This window comes from Plasmodium yoelii (genome assembly GCF_900002385.2).
Source record: "Plasmodium yoelii strain 17X genome assembly, chromosome: 14".
Taxonomy (NCBI): Eukaryota; Apicomplexa; class Aconoidasida; order Haemosporida; family Plasmodiidae; genus Plasmodium; species Plasmodium yoelii.
Genome location: NC_036186.2, coordinates 1,698,418 through 1,713,999, shown reverse-complemented (window position 1 = coordinate 1,713,999; position 15,582 = coordinate 1,698,418). Strand labels below are relative to the sequence as shown.

General features: G+C 20.9%; 5 protein-coding genes across 5 annotated transcripts; 3 read left to right on the top strand and 2 right to left on the bottom strand.

The window, feature by feature from the left end:
• Positions 1–1,284: 1,284 nt before the first annotated feature.
• On the top strand, positions 1,285–3,432 carry PY17X_1444400 (DNA helicase 60, putative; the record flags this gene model as incomplete). The annotated part of the gene is made up of 1 exon (XM_719201.1): positions 1,285–3,432. The coding sequence occupies one exon, from the start codon at positions 1,285–1,287 to the stop codon at positions 3,430–3,432; it is 2,148 nt and encodes a 715-aa protein (XP_724294.1).
• Positions 3,433–4,396: 964 nt separating this feature from the next.
• Positions 4,397–4,873, top strand: PY17X_1444300 (conserved Plasmodium protein, unknown function; the record flags this gene model as incomplete). Its single annotated transcript, XM_022957616.1, has 1 exon — positions 4,397–4,873. The coding sequence occupies one exon, from the start codon at positions 4,397–4,399 to the stop codon at positions 4,871–4,873; it is 477 nt and encodes a 158-aa protein (XP_022812977.1).
• Positions 4,874–6,579: 1,706 nt separating this feature from the next.
• On the top strand, positions 6,580–7,950 carry PY17X_1444200 (parasitophorous vacuolar protein 2, putative; the record flags this gene model as incomplete). The annotated part of the gene is made up of 1 exon (XM_719564.1): positions 6,580–7,950. The coding sequence occupies one exon, from the start codon at positions 6,580–6,582 to the stop codon at positions 7,948–7,950; it is 1,371 nt and encodes a 456-aa protein (XP_724657.1).
• A 1,035-nt stretch (positions 7,951–8,985) lies between these two features.
• Positions 8,986–10,886, bottom strand: PY17X_1444100 (ataxin-3, putative; the record flags this gene model as incomplete). Its single annotated transcript, XM_022957615.1, has 6 exons — positions 8,986–9,057; positions 9,147–9,201; positions 9,308–9,408; positions 9,545–9,658; positions 9,805–10,536; positions 10,806–10,886. 6 exons carry the CDS (start codon positions 10,884–10,886, stop codon positions 8,986–8,988), a joined length of 1,155 nt encoding a protein of 384 aa, XP_022812976.1.
• A 1,648-nt stretch (positions 10,887–12,534) lies between these two features.
• Positions 12,535–14,361, bottom strand: PY17X_1444000 (U3 snoRNP-associated 55-kDa protein; the record flags this gene model as incomplete). The annotated part of the gene is made up of 1 exon (XM_722332.2): positions 12,535–14,361. The coding sequence occupies one exon, from the start codon at positions 14,359–14,361 to the stop codon at positions 12,535–12,537; it is 1,827 nt and encodes a 608-aa protein (XP_727425.2).
• Between the last annotated feature and the right edge of the window lie 1,221 nt (positions 14,362–15,582).

The following is a 15,582-nucleotide window of genomic DNA, read 5'->3' as shown; positions in this document are numbered from 1 at the left end:
TATCTAAATTTGAAAAAAAGTATCACAAATGATAATAACATAACTTAATAGACTCAAAAAAATTAATGAACATGTTTATTCATTTGCCGCCCATTTATTTTTTTAAGTTGTCTCATTTGAAATAAAAATATATAAATTTGTTGATAGAAAAAAATGCATAATATTCGAAAGAAGAGTATTATATCTATAAAAAAAAATGGTGTGTGTTTAATAGAAAATATTTCTCATTATACTCTACAAAATTTAATTTAAGCATATAAAAGTTCCCTGTTTTCACATAATAATCTATTTTTTTAATCTATTTTTATATATGCAATACATAATACTGACATTTTAAAGGGACAATGAACTTTCACTAGTGAGTTTGAATATAAATCTGAGGAATGTGCCTCATTATTATTATACTAAAAAATAATCAATCCATTTAAAAAAAAAAAAAAATACAGAAAATAGGGAAAATAAAATAAAAAATAGCATTAGAAATGAATATATACGAATACATTTTAATAAGCATGTCACTAAAAATCAACGAAAAAAAAAATTGTATAACATTTTGTGTGCTTGTTTTTAAGGTGCTTTCATTTATAATAATATTTTATAGAACCAAATAAAATGTATGTGATCAATTATATTTGTATGAATCTATGTAATAAAATTATGTATTCTATAAAAGGTTATCACACTTAAGGAAAAAACAAATTATATATAAAATATTTAAAATATTTAAAAATTATTTTTTGTGATATATTTTTTTTAACGTCATTTTATAAAAACACATTGTGAATTAATTATATATATAGCACTATATATATATGAACATGCTAGCGAATATATTCATTACCAGAATAAAAAATATATTACAAAAAATATTTATAGCATATACAAGATTAATTAGTAAGAATCTTGTTACTACAGAAATCATATAGAAAAACATATACCTTGGTAATATGACATATTATTTGTATTTTTGATAATTAAAGTAACGATTTTTTTTTTCAGAAATATAGCTTCAACATATGATGTTATAGGATTAGCGCTATTTCTTAAATACATATATAACTTGTGAATAATTATTTGAAATTTATTTTTGTTTTTTTTTTAAATATTTGTAAACGAAATGAGTTTTATATGAAAGAAGGAATATATAAATAATAGGCTATATAGAAATAACTGTGTATAAAAATAGAAAACGTATTAAAAATAAAAATTAAATAAGAAATACGTTTTGTTGTACTATTTATTTGTTTTGTTACTATTCCAAATATTAATACAAAAAAAAAAAATATGAGAAAGATATTAAAATTCAGATCAATTAATTGCCGTACAGGTGATAAATTGTGTTTACTAAAAAAATTGATACACACAAAAAATGAGTTATCACAAATTCATTGTAAAAATAATAAAATAGGGAATGGTATAATTAGCCATCAAGAATTAAAAATTGGATATTTACAAGTAATAAATAATATAAGAAATCAAAGTATATGTACTGAAAATAAAGTCAAAGATGATAATAATTCAGCTAGCCATTTAAATGAAACAATAAATGATATAAATAATGCCGATACAAAATTAAATTATAATATATTAAATGAAAATGAATTAAAAGATGATATAGACAATGATTTTGATAAAGAGGATAATGATATAAAATATGATGGAAATAACAACTCAAATTTGGGTGATACAAAATTTGAAGATAACGAATTTGAAAATTATAACAAATTTAATAGGTATGAAAGGAAAAATAATAAAGAGGATGATGAAAATGGATTTATTAATTATAAAAATAATGTTAATAGTAGAAACGAAAGAGGAAATTATCAAAAAAAAAATAATTATAATTTAAGAAATGATTATGATAATAATACAGATAACAACATGGATGATTATAATAACAATTATATGAAAAGAGATGACCATAATTCGAAATATTCGAGAAATTTAAACAACTCGGATAGATATTCAAAATTAGGAGATAATTTAAAAGATATAGAATGGAATAAAATAAAAGTAAAAATAGAAAGACAAAACTTATTTAATGTTAATGATAATAAGTTAAAAAAATTATCAAATGAAGAAATACAAAATGAACTAAAAAAAAATAATATATATGTAAATAAAGATTTAGTATTAAATAATTTTATAACCAATTTTTCAGATTTAGATTTTCATGAATCAATATTAAATTATTTAAATGAAAAATTTAAGGAACCAACAGCTATTCAAAAAATTACATGGCCTATCGCTTTGTCAGGAAAAGATTTAATAGGAGTTGCTGAAACAGGAAGTGGAAAAACCTTAGCATTTGTTTTGCCATGTCTTATGCATATATTGAAACATAAACAAAAAGAAATGGAAGAAAATGGGGTTGAACCTATAAAAAATAATGAAGTAAAATTATCTGAGAATGATAATAATGACAATAATTATGATCCTGATTTTGAAAAAGAATTTCAAAATGATGATAGTGAAAATCGTAAAACATATGGATTAATTTTATTACCAACACGAGAATTGTGTATGCAAGTATTAAATGAAATTAAAAATTTCGAGAGCGAATTAAATTTAAAAGCTGTTGCAGTATATGGAGGTGTACCGAAATATTTCCAAATTAATAATATAAAAAAAGGAGCCGATATAATTGTTGCAACTCCAGGAAGACTTCTTGATTATTTAGAAAATGGAATCATAAATTTATTAAGATGCATCTATGTAGTTATTGATGAAGCAGACAGATTACTTGACATGGGATTTGAAAAACAATTAAGAAAAATAATGACACAAATTAATAAAAATAAACAATTATTATTTTTAACGGCAACATGGCCTGAACAAGTTAGAAAGCTTGCATATGATTTTTGTTCATTTGATCCAGTAAAAATTCAAATCGGAAAAAGTGAATTAACAGCAAATAAAAATATAGAGCAACAAGTAATAGTTAGCTCATCAATTGATTTAAAAAAAAAATTACTCGATTGGTTAAAAGATAATTATGAAAATAATAAAATTCTAATCTTTTGTGATACAAAAAGAAATTGTGATAATTTATGTAAAGAATTACGATATCATCAATATAATAGTTTATCAATACATGGAGATAAACAACAAAGAGAAAGGGATAGAATATTAAATAATTATAAAAATGATAGATGTAATATATTAGTAGCAACCGATGTAGCATCAAGGGGGTTAGATATTAAAAATATTTCGATTGTTATTAATTATGATATACCAAATACGATTGAAGATTATATTCATAGAATTGGACGTACAGGTAGAGCAGGTAATAAAGGAAAATCTATATTATTTTTTCCATATGATTATTATGTTCCACAAAAACAAAGATTTGCAAAAGAGTTGGTAAAATTGTTAAATAAAACAAATCAACAAGTTCCTAAAGAACTTAGAGAAATTGTAAGTACACGATGAAGAAATGTTCAAAGTACACATTTTTATTTCGAAAAACTAAAAAAAAATAAGGAATATTTTTGACGTGAAAATACACAATTTTGTATAAACACACACAGTTATATATTTATGCATACACACAATTATATATTTATGCATACACACATATTATATATACATACGTGTGTGGGCATTGTTAAGGCATAGACCAGTTTATTATCATATTAAATCTGTGAGTATATTTATTTAATTTTAAAAAATTAATCTTTTAAACAAACTCAGATAATGTGTATATGTATACACACTCATGTTATTAAATAATTTTTTTTACTAAATATACTTTTATAAAATAAAGGTGTACATAATATATAATTAATATTTTATAATACGTTTAAAGTAATTAATTGCATGTTTATATGTGACTACAAATTTGTGAAACATTCATATTTCTTTTAATATTAACTTATTTTTAAAGCATGTTTATTTTTAAAATATAATTAAAAGTGAAATCCGCAACTATGAAACATAAATTAGTATAAATTTTTGAAAAAAAAATAGTAAGGCATTTATATTATTTAATTACACATTTGTAATATTATGTAATTTTAAAATATATTATGTAATTTTAAAATTAAGAAAAATACATTTTAAAAGTATCATTGTATGTAACTATGATCTGATTTGGAAAATACGATGTTAATAAAAAGGGGCATTATTACTTTTTTTAATAATACCCTAAACAAAGGTATATTATACGACTTGTTATTTCAGAATAAAACAAATATATGTGTGTATATATATTTATTATTTTTTTTTCTTTTCTTCGTGTTTGTACTAAATAATAAACAGCTAGCCACTAACTATGCATAAGAAATGTTCGCAATTGCAAATTGTAAATCGCAAATTGTAAATCGCAAACTGCAAATTGCAAACCGCAAATTGTCGTTTTTATTTTGATTTTGAATGCGGTAAAAAGAGTATAAAAATGGAAATTGATTTACAATGTCTAATTAGAGCATTAAAATATTTTACAAAAACAGAAGATGGTGAATTAAATGAGAATGATATTAATATAATTTTTAATAAGATTCTTTCACAAAATATGGAGCATCAAGAAATAAAAGAATTAATAAAAAATATAAAGTCCTCTATACATGAAAATAATTCAAATTATATTGATGATTATATTTTAACACCATCAATGATGAATATTCTTATAAATACACAATTAGCGAAATGTAATATGAATATAATTTTTAAAGATTTATTTGCTTGCATTCAAAAAAACGGAGAAATAGATAAAGACAGTTTAAAAAATTTTTTAGATTTATGCAATAATAATTCTTCAAATGGTTCATCATTATGTTTAGATAAATTTCATTTCAATGCAGATAATTTAAACAAGGGAATAAATTATGAAGAGTTTGTAAATATAATGAGGAATTATTTAAAAGAAGAATAATTGTATGTTCATTATTTTTAGTGAAAAAAACAAAATATACAAGGGGCTTAGAAAAGCAAATTTCAAACTAAGTGTAGCTTTATTATATTATAGAAAAGTTAGGAATATGTATTTTTATGCTTTTATGTTTAATCTATAGAAATATATATAAACATATTATGTATATGTGTATGACATAATATGTTATATTCGTTCTTTTATATAAAAGGGAGATTATTTTTTTTCATATAGTTTGTTACTTGATTATTTGTCTATTTATTATTTTGAAATACGATCGAATTTTCTGTTATAAAAAAACCAAATAAATAATCGATGAAAAATGATTATCAAACAATACAATTTAATTAATAAAAATATAAACTTGAAAGAGAAATAAAAATGATGTAATAAAATACTTATTTTTTTGCATTTGAAATGAGCATAATAATAAAAAAATAAAACACTATTAATCGTAATATTTTCCTATATAGTTATTATATATACACTAGTATTCCGCATTAATATATTTTTAGGGCATATTCTAAATTTTTTAGAAAAAAAAATAAAAAAAATAGGATAATAAGAAAAAATATAGTTTTAATAATAAATAGGATATAAATAATATTTTTATTCATTTTCTTAATTCATTTAAGGCTGTTTTATATAGTGTTCATATTTTTTATAGTATTTATTTGTATTGCTTTATTTTACTTATTATTAATATATTTTATAACATCGCTATTTTTTTTTATATTCGCAATTAATATTACTAACTATAATTATCATTAATCTTAAAAATTATAACATTGATTTTTCATATTATTTGTTATTTAATTCTAAGAGATGTATTTTTTAAATTTAGTTATTATTCTAAACTAATATTATATACCAAATGAGAAAAGGAGATATGCACCTGATATATTATTATATATCTTTCTAACCCATTCACTTTTAAATTAAAGAAATTTTTTCAGCTTATTCAAAATGCGAATTACTTTAATTTAATATACTACGTTTGCATGCTTTTTTCTATTTATCCTAACGTTCCTTTTTCTTTATTTATTTTGTTAATTTTCAAAATATAAATTTTTCATTTTTTTTATATTATATATAAAAGCTATTCATTTTTTGCTTTTTCATTATTAAATTATAACGCGCCCACATATTGCTTATTATTTTTTGTATTATTATTTATATTTCATACTTTATTCTTATTATATTATTTTATAAAATTCGTTTATAGACTATTTTGTTAGAATAGAACAAAATTTTTAGAATCATATATTTTTTTAATTTATTCATACAAGCTAAAATAATAACATTGCGCTGAGGATATTAGAGAGGGGGCGATTTACAAAAAGCGTAGAAAGAGAAAACGTTTGGTTTTAATTTTTACATTTTAGCAAAAATTAATACAAAATTACATTTTTAGTAGGATTAAGAAAAAACGTACTCCTTCAAAAAACGCACTCCTTCAAAAAACATATTTAATATAGTGAACAAAATAATAAAATATGCTTTTATTATTACACTAAAATCTCCATATATTTAATACATAAATATAATGGGTTATTCATGAATGTTATTAAAAATATATGTTTATTTTATAAATTTTATTATTATACACTAGTAACATAAATATTTAATATTATTATAAATTTCGAAATTTCAGTTTTATAAATATTATTCACAATTATAGAACCATTTTATTCATACTATTTTTCAAAATGACTTTTATAAAAAATATAATTATTTTATTAATTTTTTCAAACATTTTTATAAATGGTTTGAATGCCGAAACACAAAAAGATGCAAATAATGGAACTATATTTCATATTGTAAAGGAAAAAATTATAAATTTCATTGCAAAAAAAAAAGGATATGACAAAAATGATTGGGTAAATTTATCAGATGCAGATCATGACATAAATAATTTAAGTTTTCGAATTGATAAAAATGGAGATGTTATATGTAACAAAGATAACCAAGCTGTTGAAATTTCAATAATTAATGAAAAAATATTAAAACAAACCAAAGATGTAATATATAGTGAATTATCTATTCACCCAAAAATTGGAACCAATACTAGTAATATAACCAAAATACCTATAAAGAAATATAAAAATAATTCAAATGGTTTTTTTTTCAATAAAAATAATAATAGTTTGTCAAATTCTGAAGCCTATTTAGTTTGTGCTAAAAAAAATTCAAATGTTGTATTAGTACCAAAACAAACAGAAAAAGTCGAATTTATATCAGGCCCTTGGTTAGTTAGAGTAAAAGTTAATGTTTACAAAGATCCCCTTAAACCATTTGGAAGAGCATTTCGTATAACTATAGTAGATGGAATAAATGTATTAACAAATAAACAAAATTCATTTTTTTGGTTTATCCCAATAAAAAAATTTTCTGAAATATATCATTTTCACATGGCTGCAAAAGATAGTGCAAATGGAATATATTGTAATTTTGAAAGAAGTTTAGACAACAAAAGTATAAAATTACATTGCCCAAGTTGGGAACACCCATATAAACTTACTTCTTCAAATTTAATGCTTTTTTCTATGAATTTAGGAATGTCATTAATATATACTGCTGTAATTCCATATATGGATAAAATAACTATCTATAATAAATTAGCTAGTAGAAATGAAAATAATAATTCAATAAATGGTTTCAATCAGTATGAAAATTCAAATGATGATGATAATCATAATGCTAATATTGAGAAAGCTGTAAAAAAAGTAGAAAATATAACCAATTATTTACATTTAATATTTTCAAGTATAATAGGTGTATCAAATATTGCATATATGATCAAAGAATCAGTTAAAATATCTAATGATTTAAAAGAATTTAATACAGAATTTGAAAATGCTCCTTCACTTTATGAATGGACTATTACCTATCCAGAAAATAATTATCAACCAGATATGGCCCTTGAAAAAAAAAAAAAAATTTTTTTTCCTGAAGAAAATTCTTTAAATAATTCTCCTTCTCAAAAAGATGAAACTATTAAAAAATTTCAAGGTATAAAAAAAAACATTTACAAACCTACTAATGAAAAAAAATTAGAACGTATAATTATAGGCAATTAATATTTTTATGTGAATTAAATAAATCCATTAAAATTGTTTTATGTGTGTTATTTGCGTTGTATAGTTTATGGTCTTATTAAATAAAGAACGTATATACACGCGTATGTACATATATGTGATTTCCTTATTTTTGCATATTTATATTTTTAATTTGTAATTTCTTTTTTATAATAACAATAATAATTGACATTTATATTAACAACTTTTTTTATATACCCTTTTTATAATCAATATTATCACTTTCTTTTTTTCATAATTTTCACTTTAATAATTTTTTATTTCGCTCTCTTAATATTTGAAAAGTACAATTAAAACTAATATCATAATTATCCAAATTTGAAAAAAGGTGTAATATATCCTTTTTGAATGTCTATTACTGATTATATAAAATTTACAAATACAAAGCATGTCTAATGTTTCCTTCCAAAGCTATTTTCCTTTTAAAACAAGGACAGATATATATTTCTTATGAAATAAATATCAAAAGAAAATATGTATTATTACTTTTTTTTTAATAAAAAAAATTAAAATAATAAAACTATATAATAACATTTTTTATTATTTAAAAATGATTATATTAAATAGACATTGAATTTATCAACATCAACTAAAGGAGCCGAATAAAAATCAAATATTTATACTACACAATAAGATAAAGAAATAAAGCTCAAAAAAAATGTCTTTCTTTCTTTCGTTTGTTTTGTTTTATGTATAAATAGACTTAACAAAAATATTAAATTAATTTAAAAAAAGTAAAAAGTGCATAATACTAAAAAAAGGGAAAATAATAGGGTAAATAAATAAAATGACTATTTGGGGGATACATGATTATTATTATAGAATGTTAATATTAAGGAAATAAATTTATACTTTTAAAATGTGTGCATATGAAATATATATATTTGTTTATTCTTCATAATACATATCCTTTTTTGCTGTCCACATTTATTATTCTATTTATTTTTGAATTGTTTAAAGGTTAAAAAACAATCAAGATTATAAGAAAATAAATTACATATTTATTTGGAACCAATTTTATTGCATCATAAATGTTTCTTCTTTTTCGAATTTCATATCCTTCAAACTTTTATCATGAACCAATTCAACCTATATTAAAAAAAAATAAATCACGATAAAAATATCAATGCAATATATAGATAATAAATATGGGAGTATAAATGGAAAATTCAATTTACCTTGTCGCCAACTTGTAATTCGATAGATCCGTTTTGATACTTGCAAAACTTTCTCCTATTAATTATAATAAAATAAAAATGGATATGCCATAACGTCTATTTATAAACAAATAAAAATAACCAAACAAATTTGTTTATTTCATATACACATGGATTTATACCTTGGAAATAATTGATAAAGATAATAACAGTTTTTAAAAATTAGTGATGAGTCTATCTGCTGGTTATTTACCGATTCATATTCTATCCAATAAAAAATGTCCTATATATAAGCATAAAAATGGCATACATATATATATAACATATCGAAAACGAATATAATTATATAAGCCCAGTCAAGTAATGCTTAGACAAAATAAAGACAATTTTTTTTTTTTTTTTTTTTTTTTTAAATATACCGCTAAAGTTTTTGATATGCCAAATTTTCTTTGGATTTTTTTGTTTGGTAATTTGATCATAACATTTATGAAATCTTCATTAATTAAATCTTCACTTTTCGGAGGTGGCAGATTCTATAAAAATAAAAAATTGCGACAGGATTGTAGTGAACATATTATGAACATGCATATATATTTGGTAAGTTGGGTAAAAAAATAAAATTATAAAGGATAAATATATAGGAGTATTAAGTGAAAAATTTTCTTTTCTTTTGTAGAACCTTAATATATTCTTCCATTGATAATCTCAAAGCAGTTTTAAAATCGTCATCACCATCATCATCTATATTATTTGAGCTAATATTATTTATATCGTCATTTAATTTTCTTCCCCCATTTTTTGGCCATTGAAAATTTTGAGGCTTATTAAAACTTGAAAAGAGACTACCATTTTCTGATTTGTTCATATTATATTTATCTTCCAATATAAAACCATTGGACACAGATGAAATTTCAGAAATCTGATTTGTTGGTATATAAAATTGATTGGGATTTTTAGGTTCAAAATTTATATCAGGTTTTGGTAAAGAAATATATGGATTCATATTTTGTACAGAAAATATATGATATTTTTTAAAAATATCATTAAAATAACATTTTAAATTTATATCTTTAATAAATAATGGTGCACTTTTTAAGCTATCTAATACATACCAAGTATTATGAATTTTACGTACACTAAACCAATGTTGTTCTAAATTACATATATAACCAATATCTTGGTGACCACTTGATATTATTTTTGTTAAATCTTCTTCAAAAGCATTTTTTAATAAAATATTTTTTCTTCTTAAACTTTCAATCAACACCGAAATATTTATAAAACCATCATCCAAAACATTTGATGAATTTGTTCTTATTAACTCGTTAGAAGATAATTTTAAAAATTCTTTTTCTTTTTCATCAAGTTCTTTTCCTATTTTTGCTAGAACATCTTCGCTATAATAAGGTCCCTGAAATGTTGTAAGAATACAAATAATAAATAATTATAAAATGTTTATTAACAAGCTATAAAACATACAATAATAAAAATCTTCATATTTAGAGCAATCTTAATATGCTATAGAATATAACAAATTAAATAATATATGGACATGTATGTGATATAATGATAACTAAATATTTTCCTTCCTATATTGTGTTTTAGTATGAAGTTATATAAGGGTTTACTTCAATGTATTTCATAAAATTCAATTATAATTTTATTATTTTTTTTAATTACCTGAAGGATACTATTTATGCAGTGAAGACCACACATACGATCATTACCCTGCTTTTCCCAATATACATATTTTTTACTCATTTTATATTATTTTTTGTTTTATATTTTATTTTTGTTCTATTTAAATATTATATAAATGAATAAATAGGTTAACAACTTAATTAATACAAGTAAAATATTGTATATTTCATATGATATACTTTTGTTTTTTTAAGAAATGTAATTAATTGTAATAATATTAATATGGTATTGTTATAAAAGCATTCATCTTAAAAAGTTATATATTATTAAAAAAAAAAAAAACGAAAGACCAAACGAGTAAAGTGGGGAACAAATGAAACTCTAAGTCGTTCAGGAAAAGTAAAATATTCTATATTTTAATAATTTATTTCATATTATACAAAATAAACAATAGTATATGATATTGTTCTTTTGAAATATATGCATTTTAAACTAAAATGCACACGAAAAAAAAAATAATAAATTAAAAATAATGATACAATAATCATAAAACATAAACCGTTTCATTAGCTGAAAAATAAAAAGAGGTTAAAGGAAATTTTTTTTTTCATTTTCTCCCCCCTTATTACCATAAAGCTATGAAAATTATTTAGTTAGAATTAATTCAAAAATAATAATAATAATAATGCATTTAAAAATGTTTAATAAAAAGGATAGTTAAGGAATAAAACCATGATTATTAAAATATGCATTAATTAATTTCTAGCTTATTTAATAATTTTACTTATACAAAAATGAATATTTTATATATAATAATAGAAAATAAATATAATGTGTAATTTACAATGTAAGAATATTATGAGAATAATAATTTTCACCTTAATAATATATCACTTTTTTTGCTAACTATTTTTCCATTCAACGAAAAAATATAGTATTTTATAATAAATGAAACTGCTTACATATGATTAAATTTGTAAATAAAAATATAGACATGAAAAAAAAAAAAAAAATCATGTTCATGCATTCAATATTTTTAGCATATATGCAATGACCCTCTACACACTGAATTTATACTTTTTTATTTTTCATGATTGTCTACTAAGAAGAAAAATTAATCAAAAAAAGTCAAAAAAAAAAATAAAAAATATATCCACATATTAAAGGTAAATGCAAAGAGCTAGGAGGAAATTATATATTTTTAAAAAAATGGTACAATAAAGAATATCTCTTAAAAAGAGATAAATCACAATGATAACTTAAAATGCAATTGTATAGATTTATTTGTCTACTAAAAAATGAGAAATAACTATTTATTAATGTAAAACCTTTAATTAATATAGTATATTGTTACCTCAGCAACGTGAAATGTGTGCTAAAAACATATGCTATGAAAACTATATATTTTAATAAAAACTAAAATAATAATATAACTTATATTTTTTGTTAATTTAAAAAAAAGTGTATATGTGATTAGACAACTAAATTGGTTATTTAAAAATATAAAATTAAGCATGAAAATAACAAAAAAAATATAAAGTACTAATAATTGATAAATATGGAATTAAAAAATGTATACAAATTGAAAAAGTATTGTCATACATAAATTTTACAACATTAACACAAATAAATTATTTTGAATTGGATATGAAAAATTTCATTATGTTGTATATGTACGAAATTGTGTGTGTTAACTAGCCATTTTATTTATTGGGATATATATCGTTTTTTTTTTTTTTTTTTTTTTTTTTTTTTTTTTTTGAAATATTTATGACAAAAATTGAATTGGTATTATAGCAAGGCCATTTTTATTGTTCGTTCGTGTCCATCTGCCATGTTTCATTTCATTACCAATAGCCACAAATAAATATTTATAATTGTGTGCAAAAGAAAATTTATTTATTGTTCCATTTACCTGTACAGTCATAATTTTTTGAATATTTGCAGATATTTTACTAGTACTTTTATATTCCCAAAAATTAATATATCCATCATAAGAGCCAGAAATAAATACATTTGTAAATGGAATACTTATAAGTGCTGTTATGGGATAAGAATTGTGTGCATTTTTGTGTATGCAAATTGGTTTTTTATAAGATGAAGTAAAAATATAAAGGGCTCCTGAGAATGTTCCTGCTACAAATATTTTATTATTAAGAGTACAACATGATTCAATAATTTCATAATTTATATTAAATAATATATGATTATCATTTTTTGTATTCCAAAAACGTATAGTATAATCACTAGAACTTGTTAATAATTTATTTTGATTTAATGAATTCATTGTAAGGATATTATTTGTATGACCTAAGTATGTATTTATACATTTATTAAAAAATCTTAAATCCCACAATTTAATTGTTTTATCATATGATGAAGTAAAAAAATTATGTTCCATATTTAGTTCCTCTGTATCATCATTACATCCAACTATTGAACTTATAATATTTTTATGACCTATAACTGAGTTCATGCAAGTTTTTTTTGTTCTATTATCCCATACATTTATTAAATTATCACATCCAACTGACATAAAAAATGAATTATATTTATTACAATAAATATCCATTATACTTTTAAAATGGCAAATCCCACTTTGATTTCCAAAATCTTTAAAAGAATCTGGATTTCCTTTATAAATATGAACTTTTTCTTGTCGAGATAAATCCCATTCAATAATACAAGCATCTTTTCCTCCTGTATATATTGTATTAATTGAAGTATTTTCAAAAAATTTAGGATACATAATATTGTCAGATATATTTTTTAAATTTTCACTATTTTTATTGTTTGAATGTAGAAAGGATTCATTTTCATCATCACTATTAATATAGTCATTATATTTGTTTAACTTATCATTATTATTGTCTTTATCATAATTGTTATTTTGGATTTTATAATTATAGTGATCAAAAAAGGATAAATTATAATCTGGACAGGCAACTGTAGTAACACTTTTTTTGTGTCCATTTAAAAACAAAACATTATCATCATTTTTTACCTTTTTTGATAAATTATTTATATTTTGTTTATTTCTTTTATCATTATTATTTAATAAAGTATTCGATAATTCTTCATCATAGAATATTCTTATTTTATCTCTTAAATTTAAAAGAATTTTCCTATTTTTAGAACTCTCTTTTTCCATTAACATTTTTTTTATTTTTTCTTTTTTCTCAATATCACTATCATTATCATCAGATGAAAAATCGGAACCTATTTTTTTTTTTTTTTTTTCTTCATTCTCACTATTTTCTGATTCCTCACCACTATCCTCTTCTTCACTACTTTCAATTCCCATATCCTTGAGATATTTTTTAGCTAAATACATTTTCCTTTCCTCTGGATTATTAAACCCATCATAATCGTTGTCATCATCCGAGTTGTTTTTATTATCATCTTCATCACTTTCAATTATTTCATCATTAAATTTTGTTTTTTTACTTAAAATATTAGTATCTTCTTCAGACAAATTTGATGACAATATATCATCTGATTCGATCTCTGAATCATCTACCTTTTTATTTTTATTTCTGTTATTATAACCTCCCTTTTTCCCAGTATTATTTTTCCTCTTGTTAAACTTCTTCATTTTACTACAATATTAATAGCTATCTTCTATTTTGAACATGCATATATATACGCTGCTATTTGCAACATACATATAATATACGGCATATTTTTTCAGGTTAAATATAAGAATATGATTTTTCACTTTTTCAAACAGTTTTTATTTTTTAATCTACATAAATATAAATATATATTATATATTTTTTTTTTTTTTGTTTACAAATACGCAAATTGTGAGGAAAAGCGAATGAAGGAACAAATTTGATGTAGTATTGTAATATATTTTCAATCTTCAATTTCCTGTTGTTCGTCTCCTTATTGATATTATTACTTTAGTAACAAATATCTTAATTGGCATTTAAAAAATAAACTTATATAGTTAGTTACATGTACATAAATATATATTATATATTTTTTTTTTCTATTTTAAATTATTTCCTTATAAAAAAAAAATATATTTTTTTTTTTTTTTTTTATTCCATACCAATTTGTATACCATTAGTATACTATAATGTACATGAAAAAATAATTCAAAAATAGCATTAAACAAATTGCATAGAACAAGTTTTTTTTTTCAAATATTTTACAAAAAAAAATATATGAAAGCTTTCTTTGGCCCTTTAGTTTTATAAACATTAATAGTGATGTTGTAATCATATTATTTTTAACGAGAAAAAAGTAAATTTATTTTATAGTTAAATTATATATCAATTTATTGGTTCCAAAAAATAATTTATTCATGATTTATTTTTAAAATTCTTAAAAATTATGATTTGTTTATATGAATAATTACTTTAAATATTCCTTTAGCATACCATTTTATCCCTAAATAAATATATATGCGTTGTATGAAATTTTATATACTATGCCTCCTCATATTCTTTATATAATTCAAATAGTATAAAAATGTTATTTTTCTTTTTATTTCTATTAGTTATATAAAAAAAATTCACATATGCATATGTAATAGCAAAAGTGGATATTATTAATGGGGGCATATATTTTTTATTTTATCATATAAATATGGTTTATTATAGAATACAACCTTTTTACTTAATTGCTTCTTAATTATTCAGCTTAATTATTCAGCTTAAATGTCTTAAAGAACTTATTATTTGATACGTTTGAATTTACACACAATTTTGATAACATTTATATTTATTGTGATGGTTTATGAATAAACATTTTTGTCCTATGAGGGATATGCATAGAGTCTTGGAAAATTATGATGAAATTGTTTCAT